We start from the raw sequence: 20,011 nt of genomic DNA on the forward strand, positions 1-20,011 counted from the left end.
AAATGTACAAATGTGCTTGACACAATGGATAGATGTATGGATTGTGGTAAGAGTTGTATGAGCCCCCAATAAAATGATTAAAAAAACTTTTGGACTGAACAGCATCAACCACCATGTGAGACATTTCCTTAAACTTTTATGAGTTTCTCTGGGGCAGTGCTTTGAATTTCAGAACCCAGGGATTCAAGAGAATATACTCGAGGGAGGAGTGGGAGGAAAATGGAGAAGAACAAGAGTGGCACATCTGGACATCCTTAATCTCCAACTCCTTTGGACTAGTCTGTTATTAAGTCTTCTAAAATAAATTATCACAGCAGGTGGATTCAAATGGCCAACCTTTTAGCTAGTTGTCAGACACTTAACTGTTTGTGCCACTCAGAGACAACCAAAGCCTTCAAAAAGTTTGTAGAAAAGTGGAAAATATCATGGATTTTTTTCCTACAAGCGTTTGGAATAGTCTCTTATTAATATAGTCTTCTAGCTCTTTTCATTTTTACAATTAGGAATGCTTTTCATTCTGGGTGGTTTGGGTTCTACAGAATATAAAAATTTCCCCTTCCTGTAGTCTCAAAGTGTAGCTGATAAATGACATAGTGCGATGAACTGAGTAATGCAGCTCACAGCAGCTTTCTCAAAGTATGGTCGTCTGTTTCACAATCAGCTAGCATACAAATCCCCGAATCTAAACATCAGCTTTCCAGGCGACTTTGCTCAGGCTTTGGCAGATTAAAATTCAAGAACTACTCTTCTAATGGCACCACTTTATACCTTTAAACAAAAGTCCAAATTCTTTAGTATTCATCAGATTGCAGCTTAGACGTTTGAGAACCACAGCCTTCCCAACCCAACTCACAGTAGTTTCCTTATAAATCCAAAGTCTAGTGAAAGGAATCTGCAGAATTGTGGGGCAGTGGAGGTAAAAGAAAAAAAAGGAAATTGTATGTACTCAATGTGGGGAAATGTCTCACTGAGAAGTTTGACTTTGGTGCCCTCTTTCTTTTCTGCAGGGCCTTCAAAGTGTCTTCTGGTTGTTCTAAAACTCACACGTCAACCTGTTCGCGTTTTCTATTCCAGGTGGGCCAACACTAGTGACTTCCATATACCAAGGGAACTGTGCTCCACAGTGTTGTTAATGACTGAGTTTTCAAAAATAGGTCACTTGGCCCACCTTCCAAGGTGCCTCTGGGTGGATTCAATCCCCACTACAGTCCTGACGTTTCAACAAATTCTGGCTGCTTTGGCACCTAGCTGTGTGTTAAGAGATTCACTGACTAAAAGCCCATTTGCACAAAGAGATGGGATTTTCACTTTGAACACGAGTGCACTGATTAACATGAACATCTAGTTGGTAGACTGTAAGTGGAAGAGTTTGGGAGCAGCTCCCCACCATCGTCCTTTAGATTTTGGGGTGATGGAGTCAGTGCTAAGGTTCCCAAACCAGCCATGGCCCAGCTCTGCTCTTTCTTCACCTTTGCAGACAAGTCTGGGGACCCGAAGAAAACATGACTTTGGTTGGGCAGGCAAAGCAAGCTGCCAACCCAATGGCAGGGACTTCCCATGACAGCAAGCAGATGACTGGTGTGGTGACCTGTCTGAGGGAAGGGTGAGGGGCTCCTGGATGAGAGAGCAGTCTCTCCAGGCAGGATCCTCTGGGTGCTAAGGAAGGCATGCATACATGCCCAAAGAGCCAGGAGGAGGAAGTCTCTATCCACCAGACTTGGGCTCTCAGAATGACCCCAGACCACAACTCCACGCACCTTTTCTTCTCTTGTGGCTCCTGCTCCGTCTCCAGCACGGCTGTTCCGAGGCTGCAGCTCTAGCACAGTGCGGAAGAGCTTCTCTGAGGTTTGGGTCAAGAAGCCAATCTCTGAGTTTGGGTGGAGGCCATAAAGATAGGGAGACTCCGGAGGCAGCTTGGCATCAATGTACTGAAAATCAAGGGAGGAAGCACTCAGAAAGAACCCAGGTGTCGCTCCCATCTCCCATACTTCTTGTCCTCTGAAGGACAGTCAGTGAGCAGACCAGGCCTCAGGCTGCAGTGTCTCTTTGGTCCTCCAGATGGGCCAATCTAAAATGGTTTCCTCTTATCAGTTGTTCAACTCCAGCTCATGGCAACCCCATGTGTGTGTGTCTCAGTGGAACTGTGCTCCGCGGAGTTCTTAATGACTGAGTTTTCAAAAGTAGACCAGTAGGCTCTTCTTCCAACAACTGTTTGGGTGGATCTGAGCTAACAATCTCTCAATTAGTAATCGTGCATCATAAATGTTTCCACCACCCAGGGAGTCAGACTTCAGCATGTGAGTGCACACTTTGTCCAGTGCTCCCTTGACATCCCCCGTGTGCTAGAGTCTTCCAGAACTCCCACAGTCATCTTATCCTTGTCTCTTTCAGGAAGCTTAGATAAGTGCCTGCCGCCTGTCTCCAACCGCACCCTTCTTACTGCTCCTTGGTAGAGTCTTCCTGCTGCAGATGGGAGTGTGACATCCCACTGTCCTTCACCAAGGCTGATGTCTACCTGTTATTTGTGCCTAAGCTTCTCTGTGCTTCAATCTTTTCACCTTGACATTCCTTTCTCTCCCTACTATGTGACCTGCCCCTCTTGGGGTCTGGATTCTTCTGTAGAATCTTTGATCAAAATGGAGAACCAGACAGCTTTTCTTAAGGATTCTTCTTATTCAACATGTCCATCACCCACACCAACCTCCTGTGAATTGTTCCCTTTTCTTGGTAAAGCTTTAAAGCCTTTAGAATGTGTTGTTAAAAACTCTTATTTCCTTTTAAAAGGCTTAACGCTTTCATTTCTTCATGTCGATTCCATGTCCTTGGCTCAGATGACTCTCACAGCCCACTCTCAAATTTCCGGAATTACAGAAATCTAACTTCGTAGTTCGCGTCCTTATGACTAGTACAAGGAAGCCTGTGGTGAAATGTGATATGCGTTGGGTCAGCAGTTTGAAACCATGAGCTACTTCTTGGGAGAAGGTTGAGGATTCCCACGCCTATGAAAATTTCAGTCTTAGAAATGCACAGGGGCAGTTCTGTTCTGTCATGCAGGGTCACTGAATTCCAATCAACTCCATGTCAGTGAGTTGAGTTGTTGAGTATGACCAGTAACTATTTTAAATTTTTAGCCAAGAGTTCTGTATGCATGTTCAAAATCAAGAAATTAAAAAGTATTTTACTGTGTTTTATGTGAAATCTCATTTATCCATACTTCCACTAATGGGCATTTAGATTGTCAACATTTGTAGATTAATAAGTATAATTCCCCACCTATATAAAGCAAAGGAAAAGAACCACATTAGAAATTATATGTATTCATTTAAACAACATACATGTACGTTCAGTGTAATTAATAATGGACATGAATTTGCTGCTGTAATTATTTAACACTTTGTGTGTGTGTGTGTGTATGTGTGTGGTGTTAACAAACTGCTCTGTGTGCGTACTGAAATATTTTTGTTTCTTTTAATTTTTTTCATTGCTGTTGATTTTATGTTGGTGAGTATTTTTATGAATTTTGTTTATAGTCACTCTGAAATTTGCCTTTATTTTCCTATGTTTAAAATAGTCTGTTGTCTCTGTCTTTCCTTGACTCCTCTCTACATGGAAGTTCTGTAACTGCACCACTTTATCCTCACCCCTTTTGGTTTGGAGCTCGTGCCCTTTGCAGGGTGACATTTCTAGTTCTCTAGCTTAGTTTTGCAGCTCTATTTTGCTTTGTGGGATTTTTGAAAACCTAGATGAGTCTCTGGGTGATGTTGTCACATGTCTTCACCTAAGAATGTTGTTTGATGTTATTAATTCTCTGTCCAGAGGATTTCCTTTAATATTTCTTTTAAGGCTGGTCTGGTTTTTATAGATCCCCTTAATTTATGTTTATCTAGGAATGCCCTATTTTTAGCATTGTATTTGAAAGACAGTTTATCTGAATGTATGATTCTTGGTTGTTTTTAAAATTTCCTTTCAGAGTCTATATGTATATATCCATATATATCTATCACTCCAGTGCCTTCTTGCTTCCATGGTTTCTGCACTGTGCTTAGTCTTATTAGTGTCCCTTTGTAATTGATGTTTTGTTTTCTACCTGTTGCTCTAAGAATTCTTTCTTTGTTTATGGTTTTGGAAAGTTTGATTATGGTATGTGTCAGTGAGTTTCTTTTGAGGTCTGTCTTATATGGGGTTCACTCAGCTTTCTGAATGGAAATCTTCGAAAAAATTTCTGCCAATATATCTTCCATAATTCCCTATGTGCTTCCTATCCTTCACACCCACCCCCCATTTTCCTCCTACTCTGGAATTCCAAGCATGAATACATTTTTTCCATTTGATAGTGTCCCACATAACTTAGGCCTTCTTCATTGTTTTTACTGATGCTCAAAAAATTAGTATCCAGTTATTTGTCCTTTATTTCATCAATTTATCCAGACATTGGTTTAATTCTACTTCGATACCCTTCTATAGAGTTGTCTATTTTTGATATTTTACTATTAATATTGTAAATTAATACTTGTTTTTGCATGGTCTTTAGTTGTATGTTTATTTTGTCATTTAGTGTTTATATTGCTTCCTGAATTCTTATGGGGTTTGTTTGTGTTTTCCTTGATTTCTTTGAGGATCCTATATATAAATCTTGAATTTCTTAAGTCATTCCATTGCCATTTCTTCCTCAGGAAGCCCCTTTATTCAGCTTACTTGTTTGAGCTATCTCGTTTTGTTCTTTTTCCCCCCTCAAGTGATTTCTTATTGTCTGCTGTCTCTGGGGCATTGAGTTTAGTGGTAGAATTCTACCAAAGGGTGAATTATCACGAGGTCAGGGAAAGCTGTCTCTGTATCTGTTAGGAGAGAGTGCTACACAAATGGGTAACGAGGCATCTTAGTAGGAGGTGTGGCATTAAGGAATTTCAGTGGCAGTGTCACGAAGTCTGCAGTTCAAAACCACCAGCCAGCTCTGTGGGCAGAAGACGGGACTTTCTACTCCTGTGAAGAGCTACAATCTCTGAAACTCACAGGGGCAGTTCTATTCTGTCCTATAGGGTTTGAATGAGTCAGACTAGACCCCATGAAAGTGAGTTTGGTTTGGTTTGGCAGGTGGCTTGCAGAAACTAGTTAGGTATGGAACATGTGCTGTTACAGCTGGATGTATGTTAGATGTGAGCCCCAGGGTCTGCTGCTCCTCACTTGGCAGGTGTATAACTGTTGGATGTGACTGATATTGCTGATGACCTGGGGCAGGGAGTGTTCTCCTCGCTGGTCATTAGTTAGGTGCTGGTCCTGGGCAAGTGGGGCTGTGTGGGGAAAGATGAAGTGGGTGTGCATCAGCCTACGTTTGCAGGAGGGGCTGTACAGGATATGGGAGTCCCACTAGTCTATGAGTGTATTCTCAAAGGATGCGTCTCCTGTCTGCTAGAGGGTAGTATGGGGCAGTTTGTGCCATCAGGCTGCAGGTCCCTTGCATGGTTGTTACTTTAGTGGATGAATGGATGCTGTTGCTTTGGGGAGTCCCTGTGTAGTGTCTGGGCGAAGGAGGGAATACCACCAGTCTGTGAGTCTCCAGCACTGGTGCTTGGGTGGGGTAGTAAGTGCTGTTGGTCTGCTGGTTCTGGGATAGATGGCTAGGCAAAGGAAGGGCCTCTGGTGTAGTCGATGGCTTAGTGAAGAAGTAAGCACCCAATATAGGTGGCCTGATGGAGATGCAGGTAACACTGTTTCTGGGTCCCTGATGTAGATGTCTGCTCAGAGTGGGTGCCGCAGAGCCCTGGTGCAGAGGGTGGGTCCGTGGTTGTTGCCACTATCTATCATATGTGGAGGGGGTGTATGAGGGCAGTGGGGGGCACTGCAGGTCCAAAAGCCTTCGGCATTGCGGGTTGGTGTGTGCATAGTGATTGCACTTAACTCTCTCTGGAGGAGGAGCACACCTGACTAGTTCTGTGTGTGTGTGTGTGTGTGTGTGTTTGTGTGTGTGTGTGTGGGGGGGTAGTCATCCTTGGAACTAGCAGGTGATGGGGGCTTTGGCTGTGAATGCTTACTGCGTTTTCTCAATATGGTCACCCTGGTCGGGTTTGGCTGCCAGAGTCCTGATCATCTGTATTTCTCCACGCCCACTGCTTTTGTGCTGTCTCTTCTTTTGCACGGCACTTACTCTGACTCTTCAGCCTTCAGGTTGGTGTGCAGTGCTCCAAAGTTGGGATCTCCTTCTGATTTGTTTGTTTTCCTTTGTTGTATGTGGTATGTTATGAGGTGTCTGACTACACTGCCATCATGAACCATTTCTGTTTTCTCCTTATCCTTTGATGTAGTTTCCATATAGATTGGAAACATTTAAATAGCCAGAGTAACTATAATAAAAAGAAAAGCCAAAGTAAAAGGAAGAAATATCTGCACGGAGGGAATTTTGTGTTGTCGATGTACGTGGGCATGTGTGCTAGCGTTCATGGCAAGCAACAGACAACAGGATGCAGGAGTGACTGGCCCACAAGATCATGTCCCTCTGAAAATATTTAGCAATTTCCAAAAGCTGGCTAAACTTAGTTAAATCTTTGCTTCTGATCATTTGGTCAATATCCTGAATGAAAACAACCGAAATAACTGCCCCAGATGTTATTTGTAGAAAAAAAGCAACAAGTAAAACTATTGAACCAAACAACAAGAATAAAAAGCTCTCCAAAGGCTCACACTTATCATTGATTTGAGGTTAAAAATCCAATAGCTCTCATTTTGAACAGGGTAAACTTGGGGCTATGAATCGAATTTGATATAAGTTCAGTTCTTTATGCCATTCTTCCCCGGCTTCTGGCTGTAAGGGCTGTCCAGCATGCGTAGCCCCAGCCCAGTGTAAACATCACTACCCTAGGATATGTGTCCTCAGCTCAGCATGAGCTGCCCAGTCCAGAGTGAACGTCATGTCCAGCATGAAAGCCCCCAGGCTAGCATGAACATAGCTGGCCCAGCATGGGAAGCTCTTGTCCAGCACGAGCATCTCTAATCCAGTATGAAATTCCCAGACCACCATGAGCATCCCCAGTCCAACATGAGCTTCTGTTATCTGTGATCGGCACCCCCAGTGGTACAGGGCAACAGGTGGGGGCACCATTGAGGTATGAGAGGGAGTGAGCAAAGCCTACCTGATGATAACCATTGTAGTCCATGTTGCCTGGCAGTGGGAAACCCGGGGCCAGGGATAGTTCTCCTTCTAACATTTTTGGTTGGATGAATTCCTCTAGGTAGGTTCTGCAGAGTCTCCTGTCCCAATCATCAGTGATATGACCTCCATACATGATCTCGCCAAAAAGGTAACGTAAATCATCATAGGGGACCTGAGAGAAAGGGGAAAAGAAGCAAGATGGACACACAGACATTACGCCCAGCCTGGTGTGGGGGCAGAACACGAGCCGTGGCATGGCTGCTTCTCGAGCACAGCAGCAATTTCATTCAGCTGGGGACCCTCTGGGGCAGCAGGGTCAGGCTGCGAGCACAGCAGCAATGTCATATTCAGCTGGGGACCCTCTGTGGCAGCAGGGTCAGGCTGTTTGGAGGGCTTGCTACATGCTCGGCGAATCACATCAAATGATGAGGGAGGCAGCGAGCCTACCCGGCTTTCCTGGCCTGTGACATCGGGTCAGTCCGGCCTACTGTGCCTTTAGTCAGCAAAGGTCACACTGAGGAAAGCAAGGACCAAGGCACGTTTCCAATTTTCTACCATTGATTTAGCATATTAATTAATTGTCCCTCTCAAAGATTCAAAGACATTAAATAAGGCATGCCAACCTCAACGGGAAACCACCGGAGGAAAGCTTCGTGGCAGCAAAACTGATGAAGGGATGGGCCTATGTTGTGGGGAGACGGGTCTTCCAGGACCCTGGGACTGGTAGCAGAGGGATTGTGCAGGCTGCCTGACCCTAACTTATTTTCCTGCCGGGAAGAGGATGTGACTTGGTCCAGGAACTAGAAGACCCTTGATGCTGTGAGCATCTGTTTAAATAGGAGAGTATCAATTGGTAGGGCATTTTGCTGTTACTGTTGTTGTATGGAGATATCAGACAGAGACTAATAAAAGACATGGGTGGTATCAAGATGTCTTCTTCTTCAGCGAAATCTTACCGATGTGATGAGCTGTGTGTCCAAGTTCCTGGATGAGTTTTGTCTCCTTAGCCAATTAAATTGGAACTTACATCTATCAATGTTGGGACTCTTCCTGACAACCCACAGCCCACCTGTAGTGCTACACACACACAGCGGTGTTTTAGTGGGCCTGGAGACAAGCCTTCACGTCGAGATCTCAAGGGCCTGCGGCATCTGTTTGATTCTGTGAACTTTGACTCTGACGGCATCATGCTGAGTTGGTCCCAGAGTTGGACACTTGGTTGATTTTGCACAGCTTTACGTGCCATTGTGTAGGGTGTAGATCTTACTCAGTGTTCGTTCACCCCATCCCTTCTGCATCTTCCTTATGAGATGTGCGCCTTTTGGAAGTGCATTTACACCCACGTACTGTGTGCATGTACACATACACCACATACACCCACTTCCTTTACCTTTGCGTTGGCCTCCAGGAAGTTGTAGAGCACATTCACAGAGATGGTGAGGTCCCCCGTGTTAAAAGGGTAAGAGCGGTTCCATCCCTGGGACCCAAACTTTCGTCTCTCTGCCACCACCGCATGGAAGTAACAAAGAGCAAAGAGGATGCTCTTGAACTCCATCTCCCGGGAGCACATCTCCAGAGTGTCCTGAAAGGAAAGCATTGCTTACAGTGCGAGCTCTAGAGCCTAGTACCCAGCTCAGGCGAGGGTGTGGGTTATAACTGAGCCTTGTGTTGGATGAAACGTTATGGCATATCCTGGTTAGGATTTGGGTTATACTGAAATGACAGACTCCCTATGGCTGGCCATGGGGCCAAGTCTTAAAGTAAACTTGCAGAGGGACTGGATTTTCATTTAGATTTTGGTTTAGGACTTGGTTTATCACACAGATTTGCACACATGGACATACCAATGAAGTTCTCAAACAAAGCATATGGAAAGCAGAAGAGTGAGCCATGGGAGTGGCAGGCTTGTCATACTAATATTACTTTCCACTGAGTTGTGGGTGGGGACTCCCACAATATCAGCTCAGATTTCTTCCTCTGCTGCCATGCCTCTCTTGCCTAGCATGGGTTCCAGTAGGTGTAATTACTGCCCGTGTGTCTGGAAATCCCCAGTTCATCTGAGAGGGAGCTGCGGAAATGAGGCGAAGGATGGGAACCAACAAACCAGCAGGGGAGCAGTGTTCTGCACTGCTCCCTCCCCTGCCCCAGCCACTGGGGGGGTGGGGAGGTGGGGCGGGGGTGGTGGTGGTGGCGCAGAAAATGAGTGGGCTGCCCAGAGGATGGAGCTGAGCCAACCAGAACAAAGGGGACCATGGAGGAAGAAGGGAAGGGAGGGGGAAGATGTGTCCCATGAAGAGGGGATGAAAGAAGGGCGGTGAAAAGGAAACGAGGGAGTTGTATGGCTGGGTTGAAGGGAGACCTGGCAGCACTGCTGCACAGCGAGTGCAGAGCTGAGCTGCTAAGTGCTCGCTCAGTGTTCAGGTCTGCCAGTCCCTGGGGGAGAAAGAGGAGGCTGTTTTCTTCTATAAAAGTTTACATTCTTGGAAACCCTAAGACGCAGTTCTACGCTGTCCTGTAGGGGGACTATGAGTCAGAAATGAATTGGATGGTAGGATTTTTTTGGTGTGTGTGTGGTAGTAATACCTGGTGAGAGTGAAGGCAGCATTTTGAAGGGCTGTTAGGGTCAGAGCAACTGGGGATTTGGGGACCAAAGCTTACCAGTGGTGGTCAGAATTAAGTGCGGGGGAGATGAAGTGGGGGATTTCCTGTTTAGTAATACTGAGCAATTGAGGGTGCTGTGAAATCTTGGGAAATGGATAATGGTGATCATTAAACAAGCTGATGAATGTGATTAGCATCACTGAATTGTACATGCGAAGACTGCTGAAATAGCAAAGTTCTGTTACAGATATATCCACCACAATTCAGTTAAAAATCAATAACAGATACACAGCAGTTCTCAGTGACTTTCAGAGTCATATCAAACAAGAGGACCGAAAGAAGCTTCTATTGATCAGAATGAAAAAATGTGCACTAATAAGGAAGTGACCATTAAATCAACTTAAGTTAAAACAATAACAATAATTAATAAGAAGAATAATAAAATTTAAATTTCTCCTGAGGGAATCCCACTTGCTATAGGAGGAGAAAGACAAAGACGCGGCAGCACTGTCAGAGCTCACGCCGTTTGGGCTGGGCACAGTCCTGGACTTTCCAATAGTAACTGATCCTCATGGACAGTAAGAATATGGAGACAGACAGGTGAAGTATTTATAAGGTGCGATTTTCCATGAAGAATCCACGAGACGGTCTCCATTTTCTCTCTGGATATTTCAGGGCCACTGCAGAGCCTTCAGGGGGCACCAGGTTTGCTACAAAGGCACAGACTCCAGAAGGCTGAGGTGGCACAGTAGACAAGCAAGCAAGATTTTAATGACTGCTTCCTGAATAAGGTCGTTCTCTGTAGAAGGGTAGAAAGCTTCATTTGTTATTTTTTATACATTTGAAGAAATTAGGTCCTGCTGAAAAATGCCTCTAAGCACAAGCAAAAGAACTCACACAGTAAGCTTCTGGGAATGGCTGACAGATGCACACTCAATATCAAAGTCAGAATAAAATAATCGTCCCCAAACAGTTATTAGAGCAGTGGTGATAAAAGGAGTTCAGTTAGGCAGGCTTCTGCTTCCAGGTCCCTTAACCCAGTCTGCTGAGCAACGCGGTAGAGAGCCTGCCCAGCCCCGTGAAGCATGCATCACTCCTGCGCTCCGTACATCTCACAGAGGAGCCTTCACTGCATCTGGGTCAAGACCAGGGGGGAGATGACCATTTAGTTGTCATACCAAACTGCTGAGGTCACCCCAGTAACAGACACTCCTAGCAGAGTGATAGGCAGACCTGACTGGAACTTCAAGTCAAGATTGGGGAAGGGAGCATGCATATCTTGGAGGAGGGAAGTACATTTCTATTGGTAGAAAACAGGGAGGATCAACCATTGTATAGCCACATTCTATATTGCTCTAGTCAGTGCCCACCCCCCACCTCTAGTTGAATACTCTTCTCCCCCTCGGTTTGAACCAGCTCTGTGTGAGGTGGGTGGTGGTCTTCCTTCCTCCCCAGGACAGTACCTGAGTGAAGTTGTCCAGGGCCTTGTGCAGGTTGGCATGCATGCCAGTGGGCGGCTCGTTGGTGATTTTAATGGCGTTCTCCAGGATGCCCTGGGGGATGATGTGGCCTTCGACGGACGGCGCGGGCTCTGCGCTGATGAAGACTCTGAATTCCGGGTGGCTGCTCGCACTGTGCTCTTCCAGCTTCTTCTCCAGAGTGCTGAGCCACTTGGCCACCAGGTGGATGTTCTGATGGGAAGAGGGAAAAAAACCACACACACCCCCAACCTCATCCAGGCATCTGCCTAATTCTGTTTGCAGGAAACAATTTTGAGAAAGGCAGCTAAGAGGCTTCTGGTCTTGCCTTTAAACACGTCACATTGCAACACGAGCATTCGGATTCCTGGTCCAGCCCTACCCTTTGATATCCAAACTCTAGTACCTTGTTCTCAAACTTGAAAGGACACGAGGATCACCTTGGAAGGCTTATTACAACATCCCTTGCTGGGTTATATGCTAGAGTTTCAGATTAGGAGGCTTAGGGGGGCGGGGGCTCATAATTTGTATTTCATTGCAAACCCAAACCCCCTTGCTGGACACCTCAGCTAGTGAACCCTCAGTGCTTAAAAGTTGGGCCCAGGGACTAACAAAGTTGGCTGCTGAGAAACTTGGAATCTTAGCCCCAGGCCTTACTGAAATAACACCTTTTCATAAGATACACCAGAGATTCATACGCACATTAACATTTGAAAAGTATGAGGACTTAAACTCTGTCTAGCTAGCTTCCCTGAAGTATGTCTCCCTCACCCCATACCATTCTGACAATGGTTGCCAAACGTACCTCCCCAGTACATACTAAATTATTGCTGTCCTCAACCAGAAAGGGGAGCCAACTCCAAGTCCAAGCTGATCTCTGGTGCTTGAGCCCAATCTTCTTGCCAGTCTGATTCCTATCTGTCTGTCTGTCTATTTCAAGCACCTTAATTGTCCAACACCTGCCTTTGCAGGATGTGCCTCTACTTTAATAAGCATAGTCACTATGCTTTACAGAGCCATCTTTCATTATGATGAGTAGATAAAAGCTCATCTGTAAATATTGGAGGATATTGGCTCCCAGAGCCATAAACACACAAAGCAGCACAGGGCCCACTTCCTGGACCACAGTCACCGGATCTGAGTATAATTTTTTCTATAGAAAGAGAAAATAAAATAATATTTGCCAGACTTATTTCACATAGTTGCTACAATAAAAACCAAAGATTACAGGCTTTAAAAAGCTTTTTATACTGTACAGTGCTATGTAGGAGTTAGTAGTAGTTGTTGAAATGGAAATTTTTTATTAAATACGAATTCAGCGATAGTTGTTCTGTTGGAGTGTAGAGTTTCATGGACTTCTAAGACACCCAGGATTCCTGCTAAGTCAGCAGTGGCACAATTCAAAAATTAATAACTCAGCAACTTATTTTAAGAATCCCAATTCTGGGTGCTGGGGGTAGGGCAGGTGGGTGGGGTGTGTTTCAAGGTGGGTCAGCCAGCTCCATTTCCCTGGGACAGAAACCAGGAAAGGATTCAAGGATCCCCCGAGGCTGCTCTATAGGATTTATAAGCGTAGACAACTCACCTCACAGCTGCAGGAGTTAGGAAGGGAGAAGGGGGAGGGAGAAGCGGGAGTCTGAGCCCAGGGTTCTTGGGAGAAGACAGCTCTCCCAGCAAAGGAAGCCGAGTTGCTGTGGGTAAGGTCTTATAGCAGCATTTTCCAAAGTGTGTGGCAAGGATGTTAAAAAGATATTAGATCCAAATATGGAACAAAACCCCAAATCATAACAGAGATCAGGTCACATAGAAACAGATGGTCCTTAATCCCCCCCAGTTTCAGAACTGAACTCACCCATAGTCAACCATTTAAGATGCAATGATGAGCCAGTCAGGGTACAATATAGCATCGAGGAAACATACAACTTTTCTCTAGTTCTTTAATGCTTCCTCCCTCCACCCCACCTTCATGACCCCAATTCTACCTCACAAATCTGGCTAGACCACAGCATGTACACTGGTACAGATAAGAGCTGGAAACAGGGAATCCAGGACAGATGAACCCCTCAGGGCTAATATGAGAGTATTGATACCAGAAGGGTAGGGGCTAGGTGGGGGAGTGGAAAAAGGGGGAACCGATTACAATGATTGACATATACAGCCCCCCCCTGGGGGGATGCACAACAGAAAAGTGGGTGAAGGGAGACAGCGGTCAATAATAATTCATAAATTTTCATGAGGGAGGGAGGGAGGGAAAAAATGAGCTGATACCAAGGGCTCAAGCAGAAGGAAAATGTTTTGAAAATGACAGTGGCAACATATATACAAATGTGCTTGACACAATGGATGTGTATATGGACTGTGATAAGAGCTGTACGAGCCCCCAATAAAATGATTGAAAAAAATAGATGCTGTGGGGGAAAAAAAGATCCAAAGGACAGCATTTATCCAAGGAAAATGTGTACACGCTCAGGAGAGGAGGCAGATGGAGACAGGACACTTGGAGGAAGCGGGGTAAGTGATGATACTCTGGGGGACTGCAGTGAATGAGTTGACACTGTATGCACCGTGGAACATAACACTGACGATCTTCTCTGTAAATTTTCACCCAATTCATAATAGGACCTTAAAATAAAGAGAGTGTGTTCCACAAAAAATGGATTGACTATGATTTCTATATCATAGGATTCTCAGAACCACTAACCTATTGATTTTTGTATGCAGTATCTTCTGAATTTTGAAAAGGGAACTTGTTAATTGGGAAGCATACATGGGAAGATTTGGGATTTGGCTCGCTCAGAACCCCAGGACATTCTTCAAACCGGGGTGTCGGAAAGTCCTGGGAAGGAGAAAACAAGCCAGCAGAGGCTCGTGTTTGGGACGGTACTGTATATTATGGACAGATGACATCTATTCCGGGCTCAGATGCTTCCCGTGGCAGGACAATGGGACATCCGGCTAACTTGGCGTTCACAGGAGAAAGGGTTTTCTTTGCAAAAGGAGTTCCATGTAACATCTTCAGAGATCTCCGAAAGCACGTGAGCATCGGATCAGGGGCTCCTCATAGTTAGCAGGTACTGGGGCCGGGGAACCCTCTGTGCTTGCTATCTGAGGGGACTCCGCAGGCAGCGCCACAGTCTCCTGAAAGACGCTGACCTGTAGCCTGGAGCGGTTGAGTTCCCCACAGTGATTTTGCACAGGACAGGTGTCCTGGAGTAAAGAGCCCGAGAGGGTTGAACAGACCACCACCCCCAGCCTGCTGCACTCGGGGAGGACACTGGAGCTGTCATCAGCTCTTCTCCCGAGATGACCATTGTTTCTGGGAAGGCAGCTCCAGGCAGGGCCGGTTGCTCCCCGACCAGTCTCAGAATAAATATGGGATCCTTCTGGCTGAAGATCCACTAGCAAGATAAAGCCTGGAAAGGAGGAGAGTGATTCACGTGTACTTTCATTCATTCATTCGTTTATTCATTGAATCTTTTACTCAACAGGCCTTTCTTGAGTGTCTACTATGTGCAAGGGCATTGTGTTGGGTGCCAAGGGATAAGTAAGGAACACTTCTTTCTCTAAGGAAATATAGTGAAGGACATAGTCGCATAATAAATAATTTCAGCATAACAATGGGTGCTGGGCTGCTAAGCATAAGGTCAGTGGTTCAAACTTCCAGCAACTCCATGAGAGAGTGATGTTTCTATAAATACAAAATAAAAAACCTTATGGTGTCCTATAGGGTCGCTGTGAGTTGGAATCAGCTCCATAGCAGTGGGTTTGTGTTTGGGTGTAATGGATGCTGGACTGGAGGTGATTATAGAGTGTTACAGAGCACCTGTCTGTTCATAGCCCCAGTGTGCATTCCAATCACACACAAAAGGTTTTAGATGAGAGGCCACATCAGAAGAGGGATTCTCTCTCTCTCTCTCATAAATGAGTGTTCTAGAGTCCCCCAAATTCACGTGAACTCTCAGTGAAAAGGCTACATTTAGTTCCACATTCTATTCAATTGTGTAATGTTCATGAAGAATGTGTTATGTAACCGACGATGTGCACAGGTGAGATCAGCAACTGGAGGAATCCAGGTGTCAAGGGCTTCAACTGGATGCCAACTTCCTAGAGATTTATCAACGTTGGAATCTGACTCCATTTGTAAGCAGACCTATTTGAACTAGAGTGGAGTCAGGCAGGTGAGGTGAAGAAGAGGGGTGGTGAGGGTGGGGGTGGTGTGTGTGTGTGTGTGTGTGTGTGTGTACAATTGGAAATAGAGACGATTAGGAAGTATCAGGAGGCAAGAATGTGAGAGAAAAGGCCGAGTGGACAGAAGAGGCCAGAGCTTGTGGGTTGAAGCCCAAGCATGTTGAGTCAAGGAAGCCGCAGCTCAGGGCAGAGGGAGCGTACCTACCTGCAAAATCACCCAGTGACCGTTCTGGGTAGCTAGGTCCAGCGCAGCCTCAGCCACCACTTCCTGTCCTTGCCCTAAGGACACGTTGTGGAAATTCTGATTGTTGAAGGTATAGCCAAGCTTCTTTCCTGAAATGAATATGGACCTTGTCATTATTGTTTCTTGGGTCTAAGGACCTGTATTTCTCATACAGAAAAGCACAGCTCCATATCACCCCTCCAACGCAGATTTTCTGAGCCCATATCCAGAGCCTGATATGCTGGTATATTTCCTTCCTAGAGGGCTATACATTCTGGTGTTTGGTTCCTAAATAACGAAAGCAGTTGTTCAGATAAAAATCTTCCCAACCCTGTCCCTGTGTAGCCCCCAACAACGGTGAGGGTGCGGAGCACTGGGATTCTTCTGTGTGGGGCACAATTGAAGAGCAGGCCTAGAGAATGATGATCAGGAAGGGTCCAGTCGTAGTAAGGGTCCAGGTATTGTCTCTTCCACTGTGATCTGTCCTTTGAGTCTATCTGTCTATTTGTGTCTGTATGTGATATGAACAGGCTGGTGATTGTGAGAACGATGCTGGGCTGGGCAATGTTTCTTCTGCTCTGTGTGAGGTTGCCACGAATTGGAGTCAACTTGATGGTAGATAGCTAGCTACTTCTCTGGCTGTCTACCATATCTTCCTTAGAACCTCACTGGGGGTGCAGCCAGTGAAGCAGCATTCAGGTAGTTCTGCTTTCTGCTACGTCAGATCCTATTTACCTCTAGAGTGAAGAAAAGCAAGAGGCAAGACAATGGTGGACTGGCTTGTTGTACAGACGTGACTGCTCTCAGACGCATCTCCACCAGGGTTGTTGGTGCAGGGAATAAAGTACAGGGATGGCTGTGCAAACACATATCACGCCCTATCACTGAGGCAAGGCCAGGGCTCACTACCTGTCCCACAAGCCCAAAGAAGGGTTAACGCAAAGAAATGACCTACATAGAGAGGGCCAATTTTGCTTGGACATATAGTAATTAGCCCAATCTAATAAGATTTAGAGAAATTTGACAATAGTTTTTAAATAAAAGGATCATAAAAATATATAACACCACAAAGAAATTATCAGGAAACTTTGCTAGGAAAGTGAAGGACATAAGAGAAAAGAGGGGAAATTAAGCAGGGAAATAGAGTAATAATATGTATTTAAACAAAAGCAGTTTCAGAGGAAACTAAGATTGAAGATGCAATTTGATGCTTGTGTAAGAAACTTTGTAGACAGATTGTTAATACTGGATATTTCTTTTAAAACATAATACAGACTTTCAAGTGTATGAGAAAAAGCAAGATGATGACTCTTTGTTATCGAGGAATGGTTATTATAGATTCAACTGAGATGAACCCCCAAATACCTTTATTAAACTCTGTAAGTCCTAGCTAGCAATATATTTGATGTCAGCTTTTAGAACCAGGGAGATAAACAACTAATTCCAGAGAAAATACCAAGATAAAAGGTGCCGGGATTGCCAGATGGCCCTTGTGACATTCCTACTCACACAATCGCCTATTTCTTTTCTTTATTAGAAAAACAGCGTGATGGGGAAAGAGGTGCTTAATCACGATTCATTTGAAAACCACAGGTGGGAGAGACGGTTGGGGCAAAGCTCAGCACCGGCTTGGTCGGTCTGCATTACTCTATGCTCAGGGCATGGCTGTCGTTCGACCCCAAAGTCGTCGAGACCCACATACCCACTGATTTACATCATGCCAAATGGCAGTTCTGATGCTCCTAGAGGAGTTCAAACGAGCCTCCTTTTCTGTGTTCTTTGTTTTAAGGGAACAAAAAGAAGCCTGACAGGGCAAGACCAGGTCTGCAGGATGGATGGACACCCCTTGCTACATTCCAAGAATAAGCAGGTGCACTGGGGGGGTGGGAGGCAATTCCTTGGAGCAACTTTCCTGGCCTTCACCTTATTGTTGACATTTTCAATTTCCTGAAAACCTCTGCCTAATGATCCCTCATGAATGACCCATGTCCTCTGAGAAAATTCATCAAGACCATCCCTTGGGAGTCCTATAAAATCATCACCCTAAGCTTCTGAGCTGACCGTTCTGTCTTGCCTTCAACTGACCCTGCAGAAGCACTCAGCTGCCAGTTTTTTAACTGAACCTTTGGGTGGGTGGGCAAGGCACCCTACATGAGATTAAGACAAGTGTATTGCTGAGCGCACTTGTTGGCATACACATACTGATCGCAGAGAGATATTTAAACACATTTCATGTGAAGTAAACCGATGCATGCATGGACTGGACCCTGGGAGCTGGACTCTTAGACTTCCCTCATCTCTCATTTTCAGATAAAGCTTCCAACTCTAACATATTGTAATGAAAAAAATGTTTCTCTCTGTTTTTTGATCTTATAAATTCTTCAATGATTCTGTCATAATTAAGCTGTCGGACAATACCTGTTTCCACACATAATGCAGTGAACAGAGTCTTTTTGAATCATTGCCATACACTTAGAATTTTTTATCTTTTTAGGGACAAAAATGATGCTTCTGTCAGGCAGCCTGGAATAACAGGTAGGAATATATATAAAGTCATTTCAACATTGGGAAATACACATTTTATCTTGTTATGGAATCCATGCCTTCATGAACAAAATTTATCTTTCTCGAATCTGAAACTTATTTCTCAAGTGAGAATGAAATTGCCACACTTCTCCACAAAGATTCATATTTAAGTATTTGGGATAAACCTGCATCAACTTCTTGGATGCCTCTCTGTATTTGCCATCAGGCGTACCTGCGTTGTAAAAGGGAACATCTACTTAAAAGACTCGATGCATGTTCACTCTTCTTTTCATGCAAAATTCAAATGTGTCAATGATGGTGTGTTAAAATTTGGGAGATTGCTCTTCCTCATGTTGTCACATTTTGAGCTGTGTCCTGATAAAATGAATCTAAGTGAGCAATATGTAAACCCCAACATTTCCATTTTGCTGTGATCCAAACTCTTCATTTCTTTCTCCAAGACAGTCCACATTCAGTGACTGCTGTAATGAAAGCAATAACACGTTGCAAACTGGCTTTCCAGTACTGGCTTCTTCATTATTTTTCTCTTCCATTTCACGAGTCAAGTCAAAATCATGTCATCAGTTTTAACATGACAACATACAATATCTATGAATTGAGCTGTTTTCATGTTTCTCAGTCATATTTGAGTTGTGCTAAATTGCTAAATCCATCCATAGAATATTGAGAATTAAATGATTTAAGACTGAATAGTTTGCCAGCAAAATAATATACCAAGCTGACTGATGGAGAGTCCAGAAACCACTCCTTCTTATAACTTTCAATATTAGCTTTGCACCCTAGGAAAATATTCTGCTTACAAAAATTTTGTTTGTGTATCCTCCAGAAATTGTCAACAGGAATTTTCAAATGGTTCACTGAGATGTTGACAATCTTTTGCCTCCCTTTCAATCCAATAATTTATTTTCATCAGAAGATAAATTATTCTGAAAAACAGCATCTGTATTTCTGTTATTTATGGGATCTGTAGATGCAGAAATTCCAGATTCTAAAATAGTTCTACTTTCTGCACAAATATTAATTTTTTTTCTACAGCAAGAGATGGATGAAGACTTTTGAACAAATCCCACTATAGTTCCATTGCTACTAGTAATTTCAATAGTAGTGATACTAGTACAAGGATTTGCACACACTAAACTTGCGTAGTCCATGGAAGAAGTCCCTTGTGATTCATTACATGTTAAAGAGGAAGTTAGCTTTGGAGTTGGGATTCATTAGCCCCTCTCCTTTTAATCTTCTGAGAGCTTTCATATTCACACTCCAGTTAGTTGTGGCCATTTGATTGTACTTGGATATAAAGTTATGTCACTTTAAAAAGTTGGCTCTCACTGAAGAGCTAATGGTGCCCAGTTATCAAATGATATAGCATCTAGGGTCTTAAAGGCTTGAAGATAAACAAGCAGCCATCTAGCTCAGAAGCATCAAAGCCCACATGGAAGTAGCACACCAGCCTGTCTGACCACAAGGTGCAGAAGGGACCAGTTATCAGACATCAAAGAACTAAAAATCAGATCAGTGGGTGCCCACCTTCCTGATACGATCACTGAAGACAAACGTGTGCATAACCAAAGGTGGTGAAGAAAGCTGATGGTGCCAGGCTATCAAAAGATACAGCGTCTGGGGTCTTAAAGGCTTGAAGATAAACAAGCGGCCAACAAGCTCAGAAGCAACAAAGCCCACATGGAAGAAGCACAACAGCCTGTGTGATCATGAGGTGTCGAGCTGTCAAAGGATCAGGTATCAAACATCAAAGAACAAAAAATATTGTAAAGGTGGGTGAGCACAGAGTGGAGACTCAGAGCCCATCGGTAGGCAACTGGACACCCCCTC

The 20,011-nt window shown here is 44.5% G+C and overlaps 1 protein-coding gene across 1 annotated transcript in view; it reads right to left on the bottom strand.

The window, feature by feature from the left end:
* Positions 1-20,011, bottom strand: part of DNAH9 (dynein axonemal heavy chain 9) — a 397,093-nt gene that overhangs the window by 52,318 nt on the left and 324,764 nt on the right. The window contains exons 60-64 of the mRNA XM_045293291.1: positions 15,617-15,744; positions 11,209-11,436; positions 8,535-8,726; positions 7,125-7,316; positions 1,758-1,928 (exon numbers count right to left, since the gene is read on the bottom strand). Of these exons, the coding sequence (XP_045149226.1) occupies positions 1,758-1,928; positions 7,125-7,316; positions 8,535-8,726; positions 11,209-11,436; positions 15,617-15,744 (911 nt within the window). The remainder of the gene's footprint in view (positions 1-1,757; positions 1,929-7,124; positions 7,317-8,534; positions 8,727-11,208; positions 11,437-15,616; positions 15,745-20,011) is intronic.

This window comes from Echinops telfairi, unplaced genomic scaffold, assembly GCF_000313985.2.
Source record: "Echinops telfairi isolate 266 unplaced genomic scaffold, ASM31398v2 ScPeMD7_2010;HRSCAF=2546, whole genome shotgun sequence".
NCBI lineage: Eukaryota > Metazoa > Chordata > Mammalia > Afrosoricida > Tenrecidae > Echinops > Echinops telfairi.